The 16,990-nt window shown below is 43.6% G+C and overlaps 1 protein-coding gene across 10 annotated transcripts in view; it reads right to left on the bottom strand.

Annotated features, from left to right (window-relative positions):
* The window catches only part of PRR5L (proline rich 5 like), a 56,411-nt gene that overhangs the window by 25,875 nt on the left and 13,546 nt on the right, over positions 1-16,990 (bottom strand). For 8 of the 10 annotated variants that reach the window (XR_006163000.1, XR_006162998.1, XR_006162999.1 and 5 more), the window contains 4 exons: positions 16,014-16,364; positions 14,579-14,659; positions 11,186-11,234; positions 2,321-2,378 (listed from right to left, as the gene is read on the bottom strand). Coding sequence is in view for 7 of the 10 variants with exons in the window: in XM_033061762.2 (XP_032917653.1) it covers positions 2,321-2,378; positions 11,186-11,234; positions 14,579-14,659; positions 16,014-16,183 (358 nt within the window). In the remaining 3 variants the exon portion in view is untranslated. The remainder of the gene's footprint in view (positions 1-2,320; positions 2,379-11,185; positions 11,235-14,578; positions 14,660-16,013; positions 16,365-16,990) is intronic. The other 2 variants (XM_033061768.2, XM_033061769.2) reach the window with 1 other exon arrangement.

Below are 16,990 nucleotides of genomic sequence, written 5' to 3' on the forward strand. Positions count from 1 at the left end.
ACTCTAGTTCAAATAAACACCCCCAAATGGAACTGGGTACCTAAAATGAAGGCAGACTAAGCTATGTATCTTGGGATTCCCATAACAGGAATACAATTGTGATCAAATTATGCTCATAGGTTTGACTTACAGAGCTGGGCACTCCTCAACATCTGGGCCCAAAGCCTCTAAGATTTTTAGTTAGAGGATTGCAATATTCATTTCACTAGAAATCTCAGGTACAAATACAGATTGCAGGTTTAAAACCACAAGTTTCTGACAGAAGAATTTTCCAGAATACCTCCCACAAAGCCTCAACTGGAGCTCAGAAGCAGTCTAGACTCAAGGAGCAGTAATGGAAGACGGTCACTCAAGACAGGTTTGAAGGTTCAGCCTCAAGGTCACTAAAGGCCCTACATGAGGAACTGGAAAACATGTAAAATTGAAACTCAAAGGAGTTTTATCACTCTGTACTGGAGTGCTTTCCTCATCTTCAGACTTCCACACAGACTTTCCTTGTGCTTGCCCATGGATTGTGCTGCTTAGGACACAGCCAGAGAGCAGAGAGCCAGCAGGACTAGATCCTGCAGGCGTTTCCCTTTGAGCAGAGAGCCAGGCACTAACAACCACAGAAAGGTTCAAAGAGATGCTTCATGTGTCAGGTATGACTCTGGCTTCAAAACTGGAACTGCAGGCACCCCCACAACAGCCAAGTGTAAGCAAAAAAGACAACAGGAAACAGATTAATTGAATGTTCAAATTTTTCCCTCCTCTGCCTCCTACCCAGGACTGCAATGCTTTGCTGTTGGAGACAGAATGAAATGTCAGAGATCACTTCTCCTTCTGAAGGAGAAGCAGGAATGGTTTGTTTTTTCAAGAAATCATAAATCCTGTAGGCATTGAAAGAGATTCTGACAGACTGTATAAAGAAAAATCACGTTAAAGAGGCTGTCATTGAAAAATAGACACAGATAAAACATTGCCATGCCCTGCAGCCACTCTGTCTGGGTGCAGGGGCAGTACAAGTTTTCCAGGAAGACAGAACTAACCAAGAAGTATGTACAAGAAATCCTCATTGCTGTGACCACAAGACCTGCAACAAGCCCACACACTACAAAAGAAAGGTGCCCATGAGTCATCTCCTGCAGTGCTGCCAGCCTGCACAGCAAAGTGGCTCCAGTGTCGCTTCAAGCTAGGGACAGAAAAATGAGGCATAGAAGGTGTTTTGCTGTCTGCCTGGAAAACTTCATCTGATCCTAACTACCTGAGCATTTGCAAAAGACTCCTGGGCAGCTCTCAGCTTTTTACAGACTCAATTTTCATAATGCTGAAGCAGATATTGGAATAGTTTGATATGAATACAGGAATCAAAGTCTCTGGTAAGCTGTGCAACATTCATTCTGAAGAGCTGGCAGTGACAAGGCACATATCCACATTTTGGAAAAAGCAGGAGTCTGCCTTTTTTCCTCCCTCACAGGGCCAATACTGAAGAAGCACACCCCAAGGGGGAGCCTGGCAACCCCTTATCTCCTCTGGGGCCCAAATCCTACAGCCTGCCAGCTGGGTGAAGTCACTTGGTGAAGAGTGGTGCAGAGGAATCCAGCACCAGCAATGACGTGAGATCATAAGCGTCTATTGGTATTTAATGACCCATACACAAGGCACTGGTGATTAGCAAGAGATCTTCCCTGCAGGCTAGAAAACTGGGTCAAACCAAAGAGCAGTTTGGTTTTGAATAAAGACATGTTGGCTTCGCTTGAGCAAACAGTTACTGAATGTGACCAGCTCCCCACACGTCCAGCTCTGAGTGGCCACACCACACTTGCCTTGGCTCTGCAGCAGTACTCTGAACACAACTCCAGGCGTGATCACCTTCCCCCCCAAAAGATTTCATTCTCACCCGAAGGACTGTTCTTTTATTTAAATTTATACCAAACTTGATAGTTCAGCTCTCAAAAGCATGACAGAGAAATCAAAATTGTGCTTACATCAAGCTGCAAATCACATTGAGAAATAAAAGGCAGAAGGCAGCTCCAAGCAGGTTTGCAACAGGATCCATGCCCAGACCAGAACTGCTATGATATGAGCCCAGGCTCAGCTGCCACACAAGACCCATGTCCCTGCTCTCGTGATGCAGTTTAGGCTGGTGGGAGCACCACGGCTCTGTGGTTTTTCAAACAGCCCACCCTCTCTCCAGTCTCACAAGGGCTCCTGAGGGGTTGAGTGACACCCCAGGACAGCACCAGAAAGGGCTGTATGCTTTCCAGACATGCAAATCATCCTGTCTGGCCAAACATCAAAGCACAACTCCCTTCCAAAATAGGTTTCCTACCATACTTACCTTCACACAGCTTGACCTTCTCCTCCATAAACAGCAAGCCTTTTGCAAGGAGCTGGTTCTGCCAAGAGAAAAGAGACACATGCATTTGCCTCTTAGGTTTTTTTTTATAATGAACATAGAAGAATGCATTTTTGTCAGATGCTATTCACTTTGCATGCATTTATCTTAAGATTAGTCATGTTGTAGTACCTTCTTCCAGCACTGCTCTCAGTTATGAGTGCTCGACATTCCTTAAAACCCTCTTGTTTAGCTAGACATGAAAATGCATCAGACACAGCATCTCCAAGAACTGGAAGGATCACAGGGAGGGAGTCAAGAAAATAAAATGGTTCTTACCATAATGGTGCACCCACATATGCTATAACTCAATTACATGATGGAAGCAATCAGTCAAATGCTAGGAAAATGTCCTGCTCTCTTCTTTTTGCACTTGCTCGTTGCTTGCCTATCTGCACAGTAGGCCAAGTTCAGCTCCCTAACATCTACTTCCCCATTCCTACCTACTGTCATGAGAATGAGCCCATTCTTTTTGTATTGAGAAGCTGGATCATCTCAGTATGCAGTGTCAAGCTGCAGAAGAACTGGCAGGACCTGGTCTTTCTAGATAAACTTAATTCTCATGGACCAGACAGATCAAGATATCAAAATATGCCTGTTTGCAGTTCAGGACATCCAAGTACCTGATTAGCTTTTTGTTCCCACTTCCCCAAAGGCAAGAATGGTGTAAAAACAGCACCAATCTTTTTGTTCTCCTGACAACACTAAGTTAATCAGTTATTCTGAAAAGTTTTGGGAACTCCAGAGAAAATCACCAATCACCACACACACTATTTACTGCATCCTAAAAAAGGTACAGACATGATATTGATAGAGAATAAAGCCTTTCTCTGAAAGGACTCAGTATCAGGGCAGCACACAACAGTCAGAGATGACTCCCCCACCGTTCATCACACATCTTTTGTTTTTCATGGGGAATCAGGTCAAGGTTGCACTTTAGAACCTTCCATCAGCCAAGGAGCAAAGGCACCTCTGTTTCCACTCCCAGTGGACAGTGCTGTTCCCCCACTGCCTGGACACCACCACGGCCTCCTGATGAGCTGCCACAGTGCATCCCGCCCTGGTGCTCCTGCTCTGGATCCTAAACCTGTTCCTGGAACCACACACCAGCCTGGCTCAGCCCTGACACAGACACAGGCAACTGTGGAAGCAATCCAAGCCAAGAGAGCAGCACACCTCTGCATCCTCCCTTCAACAAGAAGCTAACACAAAGCTGGGTGTAAAAAGGAGGAAACATTGCTCTGTGACATTCTCAGGTTGGGAGATATTTTTCACCTGGGCAATGACAACAGGAATTAGCAAGCCTGGATAAATATGTTCACAGAATGAAAAAAACCTACATTTCCAAATATCAGCAACAAGTGGAAAGTGAGTGCTTTAAGAAGATACTCTAGCAGAAATACAGGCTTTAGAGGAAATACTGTCAGGATGTCTATTCAAATTTTAGATTTGCTCAACAGAAATAAATGACTACACATATTATGCTCTGGACAACAACAGAAAACTTTCCAGGAAAAAAACCAACAGCTCGAAAAAAGACGGAGAAAAAATCTGTAATGGAGAAAAACACAAGGGGAAAAAAAGTGAAACCTACTTACACTATAAATATTTTTCTGCTTGAACAATAGATAATGTTGGAGTGATATGACACTTTAATCCTTCCAAATGCTTTCAGTTTATTAATAAGTTTTTAATGCCTTTATTTTTCAACTTGTAGCTCAAGGCAATTTTTCTCATGTACTGCAAGGGAAATTTACAGATGGTCTTTAAAATGGTGTTATTTTAAACTACTTAGTAATAAAAAGGTACATATATATACAGATACACAAGGATGTGATGCTTATTTTGTTGTGTTTATCTCAAGAAACAGGAATTCCTTCTCTATCTGCCATAGATTTGATTTTATGTATGTTTCCGATTCTGGATACAATTTTCCAGATACTTTGCCTAAAAGTTAGTATTCTAGGTATTTTTTACTTCCAGGGATTTTTTTTTTCCTTTTGCAGCTATGTCAGCAACCAAAGAACACATTTGTACACGCTAATGGGCAGCATAGCTGTATCTATTGCAAAATAGATACATTAATTGTTACTCTGTGGCAACAAATTTATAATGCTCCTACAAATGTGTCATAGCAATTCCATGTGCTAAAAAGACTGCATAATCTCACTCTAAAGGTTTCCTTAAAAAAGATATTAGGTCCATATAATTACTGTAGTTACTGCAGACTTTTCACTTATCCTCTCAAATTTTCCCTTTTCCTTTGGAAGAGACTTTAAAAATAAATAAAATCAACCACACTTCATTTCCCTTCTCCCCATCCTAAAAATATTTGGAAGTGTTACTTCCCCATCTTTCCTGCAAGAAGCCACAGGCTTAGAAATTGATTCAATCCAAACATGAATCCCTCAGAGCAAGCCAGACAGGTAAATTTTCATTAACAAACCCTACAGGGTCTGCTGACAAATCAATACAAGCTACTCAATGCAGCTGCAGTGGAGGTCTGGACCAGACCTTGTCTAGATTACAAGCCTCCTTTTGCTGCTGCATCCCTGCTTGCCAGAAGCACAGAGCTAAGAGGAAAAATAAATCTTCTATTTAAAGCAGGACCAGATAAAGACTCACACCAAGTGAGCTTCGGGGGTACATTTATTTGAAAAAGTTCAGCTGCCACCTTCCACCTCTTTGCAGTTACAGCTGAACTGGGAGCTTGGGGTGATTCCCTTCCCTCCCCAAATGAGCCTTTCCTGGTTCCCCAGGGTGTTTTCCTCACCCTGCTGTTGGCACACCACAGGATGATATATGCTCACTGTGGGGGTGCAAACATGCCTTTACTCTTTGCTACTCTGCTGTGCAGGGGAACAAAGTCCCCACTTCAGCACAGGTACGTGCAGTTGAGAAATCTGGAGAGATGTTTTGCAGCAGACAGAAGTGACCTTGTGAAATCTCACAGGTTGACCCCTTTTCTCAGTGCAGAAAACCAATACAGCTGACTCAGACACACCACTAAGAAGGGCAGCTAGGAGAAAGCCCTTAAGTACATTTTTTAATGCCCTAAGTTTTTCAAGACAGGATTCAAAGCAAAAATAATCACTTTTCACTTGTTCCTCAGTAACAATCCTCCCACAACATATCTGTGCTTGCTACTCTTTAAAGTAAGTCATGCTCAAATCACTGGGAATAAAAAAAATTTGAAGGCAGTCAGACACCACCTTATAAAACACGTACACACTTTCCTTGATAATCCCTTCCTTTTTTCTGGCACAGGTATTTTCCTGTTTCCCTTCTCTGTTAGAAAAATTGAGGCAAGTTTCTCCATTTGCACCCAATGGAGTAATTCCAGTCCCATCATCTTTCCAGAAGGTGAAAGCTGTCCCAGTCACAACAGCTGGAGCTCCTCTGTCTCTCAAACCAGCAGTGCCTGCAGTACCCAGCACCTTCTCCCTCCCTCCCTCCCTCCCAGTGCAGGAGCTGGGCATTCCCAATGGGGGCCCTTCCTGTGCACGCTCCCACTACCCCTGGGCAAAATGGTACCCATGGGACTGTGCCTGAGGAAAATCAGATACTGCCTGCCAGCAGCACTCAGTCAGCAGCATGGGTGTGGTGCCAGCCTCCAGACAGAACCAACAGGAAGGATTTTGGGGTGACAGCCGTGCCACCAGCACAGCTTGCTCTGCTCTGAGTGCTACATGCAAGCAGAAGGATGGCAAAAAACAGCTAAACAGCTCTGACAAGAACTCCACAGAAAACACCAAGGAGGCTCAAGCCATCACAGGTAACTTCACATCTTGTCTGAAAGCCATGTCTGCAGTATAGCAGGGTAAAAGAATTCTCCTGTTAATAACAAATAAGCCATTATCTTTGAGGGAAAATGTTTTCACGAACACACATTTCATTATGGATAAATTCTGCTTTCCCTTCACATCTCCAAGCCAAACGTGGCCAGGAATGCCTTTTAAAAGCCACCTTCAAATAAATTAATATTAGTTCATCAAACAACATAAGCTTGAAACACAAGTAAATGGATTCCAGAATGCACTCAAAATAATTGACCTCATTTTGCTGGATGAAAAAAAATCAATTTTTCTACAGACCACTACAGTGTTTCTCAAATGCAGCCCACTTTTATAGGCGGCTGAGGCTTTGTGTTCTAGTGCTAAACCAGACTTTTACAGGCTCTACAGGCACATAGCCATTGCTTTGTGGATAATCTGACGTTAATTTGGGAAAAAAAGCATCACCCAAACTTACTTAGCAAGTATTTTCTACAAAGTCATTGCCAGCTGCACACAAACACCTACCTAATTCTTGGCAGTGTTTTAGAAAACACAAATTTGTGTGAGCAGCATCTCATACCTAGAGCACCTTCCCACCCCCATCCTTTTTTCTCTAACAAGAGGGGAAATACTGACAGAAGCAGAGAGATCACTTCGATCCTACATAGAGGAGAAACCGCAAGATAAATATGAAATCACATCCTAAAATGACTCTTCCTAGAGCCGTTCTTTTTCACAGATAAAGGGAAGGCCCACTTGGAGAGATGAAAGTGAGGCAGGGAGAGTAAGAAGGAGAGCAGACCAAGTAGGCAGCAGTGCTACAACCCAGACCACAACCAGCCAGGCAGCAGCTCGGGGAAAATCCCGCAGGCAGGGCCCCTGGCTTTGCCCAGATCAGTCACTGCTCCAGGTGGGATCCTGCTCAGCCAGCCCACGGCACACTTTGAGTGGGGCAGCCAGGCTCCCTTTGGAAGGATTCACACACATCTGTGGGTCCATGAAAGGAGGTGTCCCCAGCCAGGACCAGTCCTCTGCCCGTCGGCAGCACTGAGCTGCCAGAGGACTCCATCCATGATAAGGAACCTGGGCACTGCTGTGGAGTCTCTGGAGCTGCACCATGACAGCTGCTCTAGAAAGTGCCAGATGAAGCAGAAATAATTAGCAGACCTGGATGAACAGGGGTTCCCAGCCAGTGAGCAGACAAATACAATAATAATGACCAGCTTGACCCACAGGAGTATTGCAGACACACAGCTCAGCTCTGCAAGTCACACAAGTGTGAATTCTGTTCCGAGCTGCTGCAGGCCCTGGCAGCAGGCACAAGACAGCACTTGGCCAGAGAAAAGCTACTGCTGCCTGTATCCAGCAGCAACCATCACTCCAAGAGCCTACACAATGATTTCCTTGCCTTGCTGTGAAACAGGTAGACACAGAAACCTGGCACCAAGGAAGGATGCATCACACACCCTGTATTTTCCCCTCTAGCTGAGCAGCCCCATGGCCTTTTCAGCTGTTTGCTAGGCTTTACAAAGCAGCCTTTCAAAGTGAACAAGCATCATGAGAGATGCTGGGGTCATCTCTCCAGGCTGGAGCTCCAGGCAAACACGCAGTGGGGACCTAAACAAAAGCTTTATGGTGCCACAAGAGAGGCAGGAGTGCAGGTTTGCCCCTGTCACTGCAGCCACCCGGCACAGCTGGGGCGCCTACAGCGAGAGGGGCTCTGACCACAGGAAGGCTCACCAGCACCACTCCTGACTGCTCCAAAGGCTTAAGATAAAATCAGGCTTAGTTTGGATCCAGGCTTGCCTCATTGCTGACACCACTTACTTTTGAGCTATTTATTATCATCTTGCTGCCTGGACTTTGCTTGACACCTCAGCAATGTGCTCTCGCACGCTGCAGCTCCTGCAGCTCCGCGTACAAACAGCTCGGTCTAATTCTGAGTCAGGACCTGCCACCTCCAGTGGCTCTCCACTGCAGCAGGCTGGAAATTATCTAACAGCTTGGCTCTAGTTTAAAGACATCAAAGATCTCATTGGATGAGATGAGGAAACACAGTCCACTTGCCATTCCTCACCTACCAGCTCTGCCAGGGCAGGGAGTGGACATCAGGCATCAGCTCTGGGCATTTGACTTTGCATTTGTAGCCTATGGATTCTGGGAGAGGTTACAGTGCCTGGGAAGGGATCAGGTCTCTCTGCCTTGGGAGGAGACAGTTTGGAGTTAATATACATAAATGCATTTCCATTTTGCCCCCCATGAGTTTCAAGATCAACAAGCCCACACAGAATGAAAGGACACAGTCCATCCCTTCCAAAGGTTTTGTTTCAGGCTGTTTGCAGAAGCAGGCAGATAATGCATCAATTTACCAACACTTGCTAATTTTATATTTTAAATTCTATTCCACCAACATGGGGGCCAGACAGCAGGAAAATGAAGGGAGCTTATCTGAAACATCACACAGCTGCTCCAGAGAACTCCTAATTGCCAGGACACCCTGCTCCTCCAAATCCCAGCCTCTTACCTTCCATGGTCAAAGGATTTCCACCTATTGCAGTTGAGCTGACCACCAGCAGACTAACCCAGCGTTGAGAGCAAATGGTGCTCCGCTAGGTTATTGAGCATAGAGGTAGGTACAAAGCACCCTTTTCAGGAAATTCTTAAATCAGTTCATGGGCAAAGTCAGTACTGAAAAAAAAAAACCTGGAGCATGAAGCAGTGCTTTAAGGCAGATCTGCAGTAAATGCTACAAGTCCCAGCTATCTGGCATTTACACTCAGGCTTCAATCCAAGGAGAGGAGTTGTATATACAGTAGGATTGCTAAAGCAGCAGATTTATAAACACAACTTTCCTTCAGAATGAAACATCTGAGTTTGCACTGCAGTCCTTACAGGAATTATATTTCTCTTTCAAAGACAAAACAGACTCATTAACTCTGGTATGATGATGGATTGGTAGCAGAAAAAGACTGCATGAACTCCAACCATTTCCTAAACATTCCTTTAGCAATTTCAGGAGCTAAAAACTGTTAATTTGCATGAGTGCTGATGAAAAGGACTTGTGAGTAATCAAGTCAAGTTGATCACAAAGGTAGCTTTGTCTCACTATAAAAGCTCTGTTCCATTTTAGTCTTGACTATTCAATGGTTATAAAAATGTGCATGTGTGAGTGTATAAAATTTACATAATGTAAAATCCCGCACTCTTAAAACAAAAGTGATTTAAAAGTTCTTCTTAGTGGCTCTCCTTGTAGGTGCCATGGCATAAGAAATGGAAAACATTTAAGTCAGTTTATCACATCTAAATATTACATGATCCAGTTAGTTGCTCTAATTGCTGCTAGGATAGTTAAAATTGCCTGGCTACACAGAGAGCGTATTCTTCAGGATCCATTTCAATGCAAGTGGACAGAAAACTTGGTTCTTGGGACAGCATTCAGTGGGCTTTAACAGATGTCAGAGGAAGTCACTGCCAAAAGATACACTTCCACTCCACTCTGCATCCTGGTGACCCACTCCCAGCACCTCCCCCATGTCAGAGGTGATGACCAAAACACGTCAAAGGAAGTAGTTGGAAACTTCAGTTTTTTTCTTTCAAGGTTATTTTTCAGCCAAATCAGCAGCTTGATTCAACTCTGCTCATCTTGGTGGCAGCAGTACTGCCATAAATCAGCCAACATCAGCAGTGAAACAGAACCCACAGACAAATGAAATAATGTTGTCAGCCCTTCTTTAGCATATAAAGCCTTTTCCCCACTCCATGGTCGTAGGGTTTTGAGGAAAGACATTCAGGAGGGAGTGGTAGCTTTTATCATGGCCATATGCTTTAGTCTAGAATTAGAAATAAGTCTGCATCTTAGCTCACAGAGGGAAAAATCTCACTCCGACAATAGCCTTTATCTCACACTTTGTCTCACAACTTGCCTGCACCAAGAGTTTTACCTCAGGCTAAGTCTGACAGATGCCAAGTTACTCCTTTTGACACTGAGCAAAAACACCCCAGAAATTAAATGAATGCTGGTGGCGGCCACCCCACTCAGGGTCCAGGAAACATCCTGCCATGCGCAGGCAGCAGCTGCCTCTGCAGTAAACAACTTGTGCAGAGAGGGGCTGAGGAAGTGAAACATAACTACCCTTGGGGCAGGAGTTTTCTTCTCACTTGATAGCACAGCAGGGGGATTTTTTAAAGTCACGTAATCTAATAAATCACATAATCTGATAGGAAACAACACTAGTCTTTCTTTCTCTTTTAAGCTGTTAGCACGCACACAGCAGCATCAGTCGCTTCAGAAAGTACAGAACTTCTCTCTCTTACTCAAAGGGAAGAAAACCCTCTTGTTTCCAGCAGCCCTTTTTTTTTTTAAATCAACAGTACACTGAACAAATTAAAACACTGAAAGCCATCAGTGCCTTCTAAAAATCATCCAGTAGGCTTTCATGTGGTCTACATGTGAACCTCTGTCTATATGGTCAGTGTCAATAAAAGGCAGCAACACGCATTCACATTTGTGATTGTTCAAGTCTTCCATCATCTTTCACATTTTCCTTTTTCAGAAGCTGCATTTATATTTGTGGGACTAAAAGGCAAACAGCACCCAGGTTGATTTCCTGCTGAGAGAAACTTCCTTCTCTTTGCCCCCTCCTCCTGCCTCCAGGCAGTTGTCATTATCTCTCCTCTTTCCCTTTGCTGGCCCCTGTTGCACAAAACCTACTTTTGAATTCCCTACACTCAAGAAAAGGCATCCCATCTTCTTTAAAAACTTCAAGTGAATTCCTTGTTGATCTTGGCGGGCTACTAGCAGCCTTTCTTAAGTGCAAAGGAAGATTATCCTTAATTCTGCACTCATATAAATAAAAATAATTACTCCCAGGGCTATATGGCCTTCATATAAAAAGTCCAGTACCTCCATCATCTTCCTCAGCAAAACAAAAACAAAACTTGCAGGTTACACACATTTAAAATGTAATTTTGTTACAGGCTAAAAAGCTGAAGGGAGCAAACCTCAAAATAAAGCAAGCAAGTCATGCAATACCTGAAAGTAATCAGTGATGAAGGATCCAAGTTCACTCTTCAGCAGCCGTCTGTAGACAGAAGGAATGGAGCCATGAAGCAGCAGCCACTGCTGGTCATTTCTTACAGCTATACCACTCATACCAAAGATACAGGAATGTATGGGAAGGGTCCTTTTGGCCACAGTTACATTTCTCTTACAGTCACGTATATATTTTACAAAGGCTATTCTCAAATTATAAAGGAATTAAAGAGTTTCTCTAAAGTTTTCTCATTATGAACCATACATCTAAAACAAGCAAAAATCAAATTGCTCCCCTGAATGAACAGAAATCTGGGGAGAAAATTTGGAGTTATTTAGATTGAAACTCATAATTTTCTCTGCTTTTTTGTTTAAACAAAGATGCCTTTCATGTCACTGAAGATAGCATATATCCCTAATGTTGTATTCCCTTTTCTCTTGGAAGTAGAAGGTGAGGATAAGGAGAGGAGAAATGAAGCAGAAGCTGCAGACACATTTTAACTACCACATTTCAAACAATAAAAAAGAAGGCATATTATCCAAGGAAGAAATTATAGAAATTTAAGAAAAGGCGTTTTAAATGCATACAGGAAAAGGCACTCTAAAGTAGTACTTCTGATGAAAATTGTTGGCTTTTAAATCAGGTTGTGAAAAAAGTTTTAAATTCTAATACATATTTGTATTTTAAAAAAATATATAAAAATCAGGATTGTTTTACATCAGAGGCAGCATTGACAAAACAACTTAGGAAGTTCAGTGCATTTGCACTTTAAGCTTTCAGTGACTGAGAATAAATTCTGTAGCAGTAAATTCTGCCTAAAATGTAAGGGTCCAACACTTTCCAATGTCAAACATTGCTTCTTTTTTTCTAAGAGTTTTGCTTTTTGTCAATGTGAAGTATAGTCAAGAATGCTTGAAAACAGGATTTGAATCAGCAACCATCCAGTTCTTAAGGCTGGGTTTTTACCAACATTTTTTATCTCATTTCTGCTCAAAGTTAAATTTGACAGCCTTCCTTTCTAACCATTTAAAAATGCTTCTACATTTATTTGCATGCCAGAATGCCTTTACTCTTTCTCTCTCTGAGTGCTTATAGTCACCCACCCAAATCAAAGCACATGTCTATGTGATCAATAGATCAGGTAAGTCTTTGGGGGCCCATTTGTCAGAAGCTTTTCTGCTGGCTTCAGCCAAATCCAGCAGGCTCTCCACCAGTTGACTGACAAGCCCAGCAGGATTTGGCTTCATATCAGCAACCAAAGGTTTGCACCTTAGAAAAAAATCAAGGGAGGGGTCTCATCCTAAGCATAGCCTGGCCACTTCCCACTTACAGAAATTACATTTACCGAAGGCATTTCTTACATTTCCTCTTGCTGTGACAACTGACTTTCAGAGTAGTTAAAAAAAAAAAAATTAGCCAGTGAGATGGTATCAAATCACAGCAAGATAAAAACTTGGTGGCAGCAACCCAGAACAAAATGTTACCACCTGCTCATCTCCTGATCCTGTCATTACCAACCTCCTTTAAAACTGCCCCGTGTTTCCCCTGCCAAATAACAAGCATTGTGCAGAACCTGAGAGCCCCTTACTGCATTTACAACTACAACCCAGGAGCTGAGTGGAGAGCTACGAGCAAGGGCAAGGAAAATGCACCAGCTCCACTCCATGGCACACAGGAGCTGTCTGTCTCAGGGCTCTGGCTTTTCTCCAGGGTCACGATGGAGATCCACGTAGTGCACAGAGCTCAGCCCGTGCTGGGAGCTCCATCAAGAACCACAGGTGTGAGGCTGCAGGTGCTCATGCACACACACACGCAGAGGCCTGTCCTTTGCTCCTTAGATGGGCACTAATGAGCTGCTTGGACTGAAATCGTCTATTTAAAGAGTGACATTTGGAGATGTAACCAACGCTCAGGGCACCTGCAGGAACATTAATCATGTAATTCAAGGTGAGTGCTTCCAAGCACAGCCTGGCAGAGCATGGCTGTGGAAAAGGGCATTTCCCCTCCCACCATCAGCACTGCTCTCAAAGCATACACAGCCCATAAGGAATTTCCTGTTCTTTGCCTGGTTGCATGAAGAGAGCATGGTCCAGCCACTGGGGCCAAGCCCAGACCCCACAGCAGTTCTGCCCAGAGTGCTGCCTCCCTGGAAAGGTGGCAAGGAGCACCTGCTTGCACTTCAGGGCAAAAGCGGGATGCAGCCACGGGCAACAGGCAAGTCACAAAGCCCAAAGCCACTCCCCAAGTCTGCTAACAGGCTGGGGCTTTAGGTATTTCCCAAGCCTTATGACATCTGTTTTTATTTTCATATCCACAAATACTCATCCCATGGAGAATTTAGACTGCTCCAAGTACTTAAACCTAACTTGAAGACTTCTGACCTGAACACACTAAAATATCATTAAAGTGCAAGATGCTGCCCTTGCTCAATTCTCAAAAGGAATTATATTAAACTTTTGGGTTTGGGACTAGACCAAATTGGATAGAGTCCCCTGCCCTGATAGCTGCATTTATTTTGAAAGTGGGGAAAGGGGTAGTTTAGACTGCTGTTTAGTACATACTTAGCTCAAATTGCCATTTGAATCTTTTGGAGCTCAAAAAAATGCAACAGCAATGAAGAGAGGGCATATAAAAGAAGAAGCAGAGACATGTATGACAGCACTCTTGATGAATTAATAAAGATGCAGTGGTAAAAAGAGAAGGAGGAATCTACATCCATGAGTGCTGACAATACTCCTCTCAGCAGCACTTGGAACCAAGACAAGAGCAAATAGTTCTTTATCTACTCTACAGTCCTATCTATTGCTAATCAAACTTTCCAACTAATCAGAATGAAACCACAGATAATCATGAAACTTGCTTTGAAAAGAAAATTATATTTTTAGCCATCACTAGTATCAGTGACAAAAAATGTTAGCTAGGCTTTTAGTTTTTTTATCTTTACAGTTCATGTTTTCAGGTTTTGCTCTGCAATTATCAGGTGAATATTAAGCCTTTAAATTAAACTTTGTGGTTTGCTTTAAACGCTCCATGGTTCTGAGAAGTTTGGTTTCAGAAAAGAGATGGCAATATGATTAGGTATAAAACCTATCCAAAAGAGGCATAGCACCTAGGAAAGAACAAAAGCCTTACAATCAGTACACAACCTGTCCTTATCAAAGCTATGTACCTACACAACCTGGAGAAAAATTATCCAAATACCCTGTGCCATTCACATCACTCAATAGCAAGAAAGAAGCAAGTTAGCCAGAAACCCCAGAGCTGTGCTTAAGTTTGCTTTCTTCCCTTCTCCTCCCACCAATATCTTCCAACTGTGGTTCTGAAGGCAACAGACCCCAGCAAACGCCAAACAAGCAGCAACAAAAATCCATTTTTGCATTTCAGCAGCCTACCTGATATTTTCATTGAGGGTGTAAAGTTCATTGTTCTGCAAGCCTCCCCCTTTGAACACATTTATCACTGCTGTTTGTACGCTGCCAAAAAAAGAAATGAGACAGGACAACATCCATGAGTAACAGTGTGATTTACCACAGGGCACAGTGTGAGCAAGGCACCAAAAGCAGAGAGATTACAACCAGGTGAATACTCTAATACTCCCGCTCTTTCTCACCTTGAAATTGTCACTCTTAGCTACTTACATCTCCCCTGGGAGACAGAGTAAAACCAACCTCAAGCTCTGCCTAGGGTAAGCAAGGGAAAGTTGTCACAGGGACACTGCTTGTGCCAGATAGCTTTTGAACACAACTCTCTGGGGGATCTTTGCAGGCTCCTTGCTATGAGGAGACATAGATTTTTGGTAATATCTGCCAAACACATCACGCTGCATTATCCAGCGATCCTACCAGGAACCACCCGTTCTGCAGCATCTGGCCAGACCCTGGCCGTGCTGGAAGATGTTCTGTAGCCAGAATCACCTCATCAAATCTGAGTTTAAGACCTGTTAATGCTTTTAAGATACTACTGGAGTATCTCCTAATTCTCTCACCAGCACAGAGGAAGTCATAAAGTGACAGCAGACAAGGAGGTTTAGCAGATCTAAAGCTTGCCATGGCTAACAAGGGCACATGTCATTCCCTGCATAGACATTCCCTTCTGTGGACAGTTATGGTATCTGCATGCTTCACAGATCCCAGCTCACTATCATGGCACAAAACTGCAATGTTTTTGCCAGGCTACTTTCGTGTGACATTGGTAAACTGAGCTAGGTCAGCAAGCAAGAACGGTCTGCAGAGCACAGAGCTGGTGCCAGGTGGCAGAAGGGAAGGTGGGAATGCCCACTTCTCATAGCAGCACACCACTACCTCAGATCCAGCCACAGGACATCTCACTCTTCACCTTTCACAGTGTTTTCCAGTTGCTATTGCTGCATGACACACACAGTAGACAGGATTTAGCTACCAATAGGAAATGCCGGTTGAAGCCACAAGCTTAGTAGCTGTCAGAGGAACTTGACTGCGATAAAAGCTTCATAATATGCAAATACATGCCTTTGTGAATCAATAAACTGGCATTTATTACAGTACTAGGAATGTGTTTTCCTCAGTGGGATTGAAAATATACAACTGTTAACAAAAAGCAATTCTGCTTTACTTCAAGACAGTACGGCTGAACAACATTGGCCAAAACCAAGCAAGCATTAGTAGGTCTAAATTTTTCAATTCCATGGATGCTTGCAATGCCAGCAAAGCCTGGACATGCCAAAAATTCATGCATGCTTACGAAGAGATGAGCTTAGTCATAAACAGTGCAGCACAAGCATAAGGTACACATGACCCTCACTGAGGAGCTGCTGCAGGGCAAGAGCTCAGCCAGGTGGGTGCTGCTCACCTGTTCCAGGCAGAGTTGGAGCTGAGCTGCATCGCCTGCCGGGCTGCCTGGAAGCGAGGCAGATCGCTGAGCACAGGGGAGCTCATGAAGCGAGGTCGAGGCCTCCTGAACGAGCCCATCTTGTGGAGCTGGAGCGCCAAGGACAGAGCTATGGTGAACCCTCCTTTCATAGGGTCAGGTGGAGCAGAGCAGGACCATCAGAAAGACTCTTCTCTCAAAGGTGCAATCTCAGCAATGCCCATGAGTCTTCAAGCCCAAGGACTCAGTCAAAATCAGCCCTGGACTAGCAGTCCCACACCGTGTCGGGTAGTGACATGAGCTGCATGATGAAGGAACTGAAGCAGTCCTGCACTGCAAAGAGAAAAGAAAAGAGTAAGGCGGGGAAAGGGAGGGATGAAAATATCCTGTGCCATTAGACTCTGGAATTCCAGAGTACTTCAACAGCCCCATTTCCCATCTTGCCCCTTAAACAACAACTCAACTGAGCGAGTCAGAAATGCAAGCATGGTCTCTCTTTTGACTTTAATTAGCAGAGATGCAAGAACAGAGATGCCTCAACTCGTCTGCCAGAGGCACTTTACAAATGCCTTTAAATACAGTTAGCCACTCAGCCTGTATATAAAATAGTAGTAACTGGGGAAAGAGAAAACTATTCCACTAGAGAGGTACAAAAGATGAACAATGGAAAAAAGATGAATAGACTAACACAGTGCTTTTTTTTTTTTGAGAAGTGTTGTGCAAGGGAATCGCTTGCTATCAGTTCACTACAAAAAGGATATAATAAGGAGCTTCTTCAAAAGAGTTCTGACATCCAGATATTTTGAGCATAAGCAGGGCTTTTATGTTTCTGGTTTTTCTACAGCACAAGAAGTAATTGCTAGGCCAGTTACGAAATGCCCGTATTTTCCACTCTGATCATCATCTCCATGTAGATGACTATGTAGCCCCAAGTAAACCACAGAAATAGAAGAAGTGAG

The sequence above is a fragment of the Catharus ustulatus genome, chromosome 6 (genome assembly GCF_009819885.2).
Source record: "Catharus ustulatus isolate bCatUst1 chromosome 6, bCatUst1.pri.v2, whole genome shotgun sequence".
In the NCBI taxonomy this organism is placed as follows: Eukaryota; Metazoa; Chordata; class Aves; order Passeriformes; family Turdidae; genus Catharus; species Catharus ustulatus.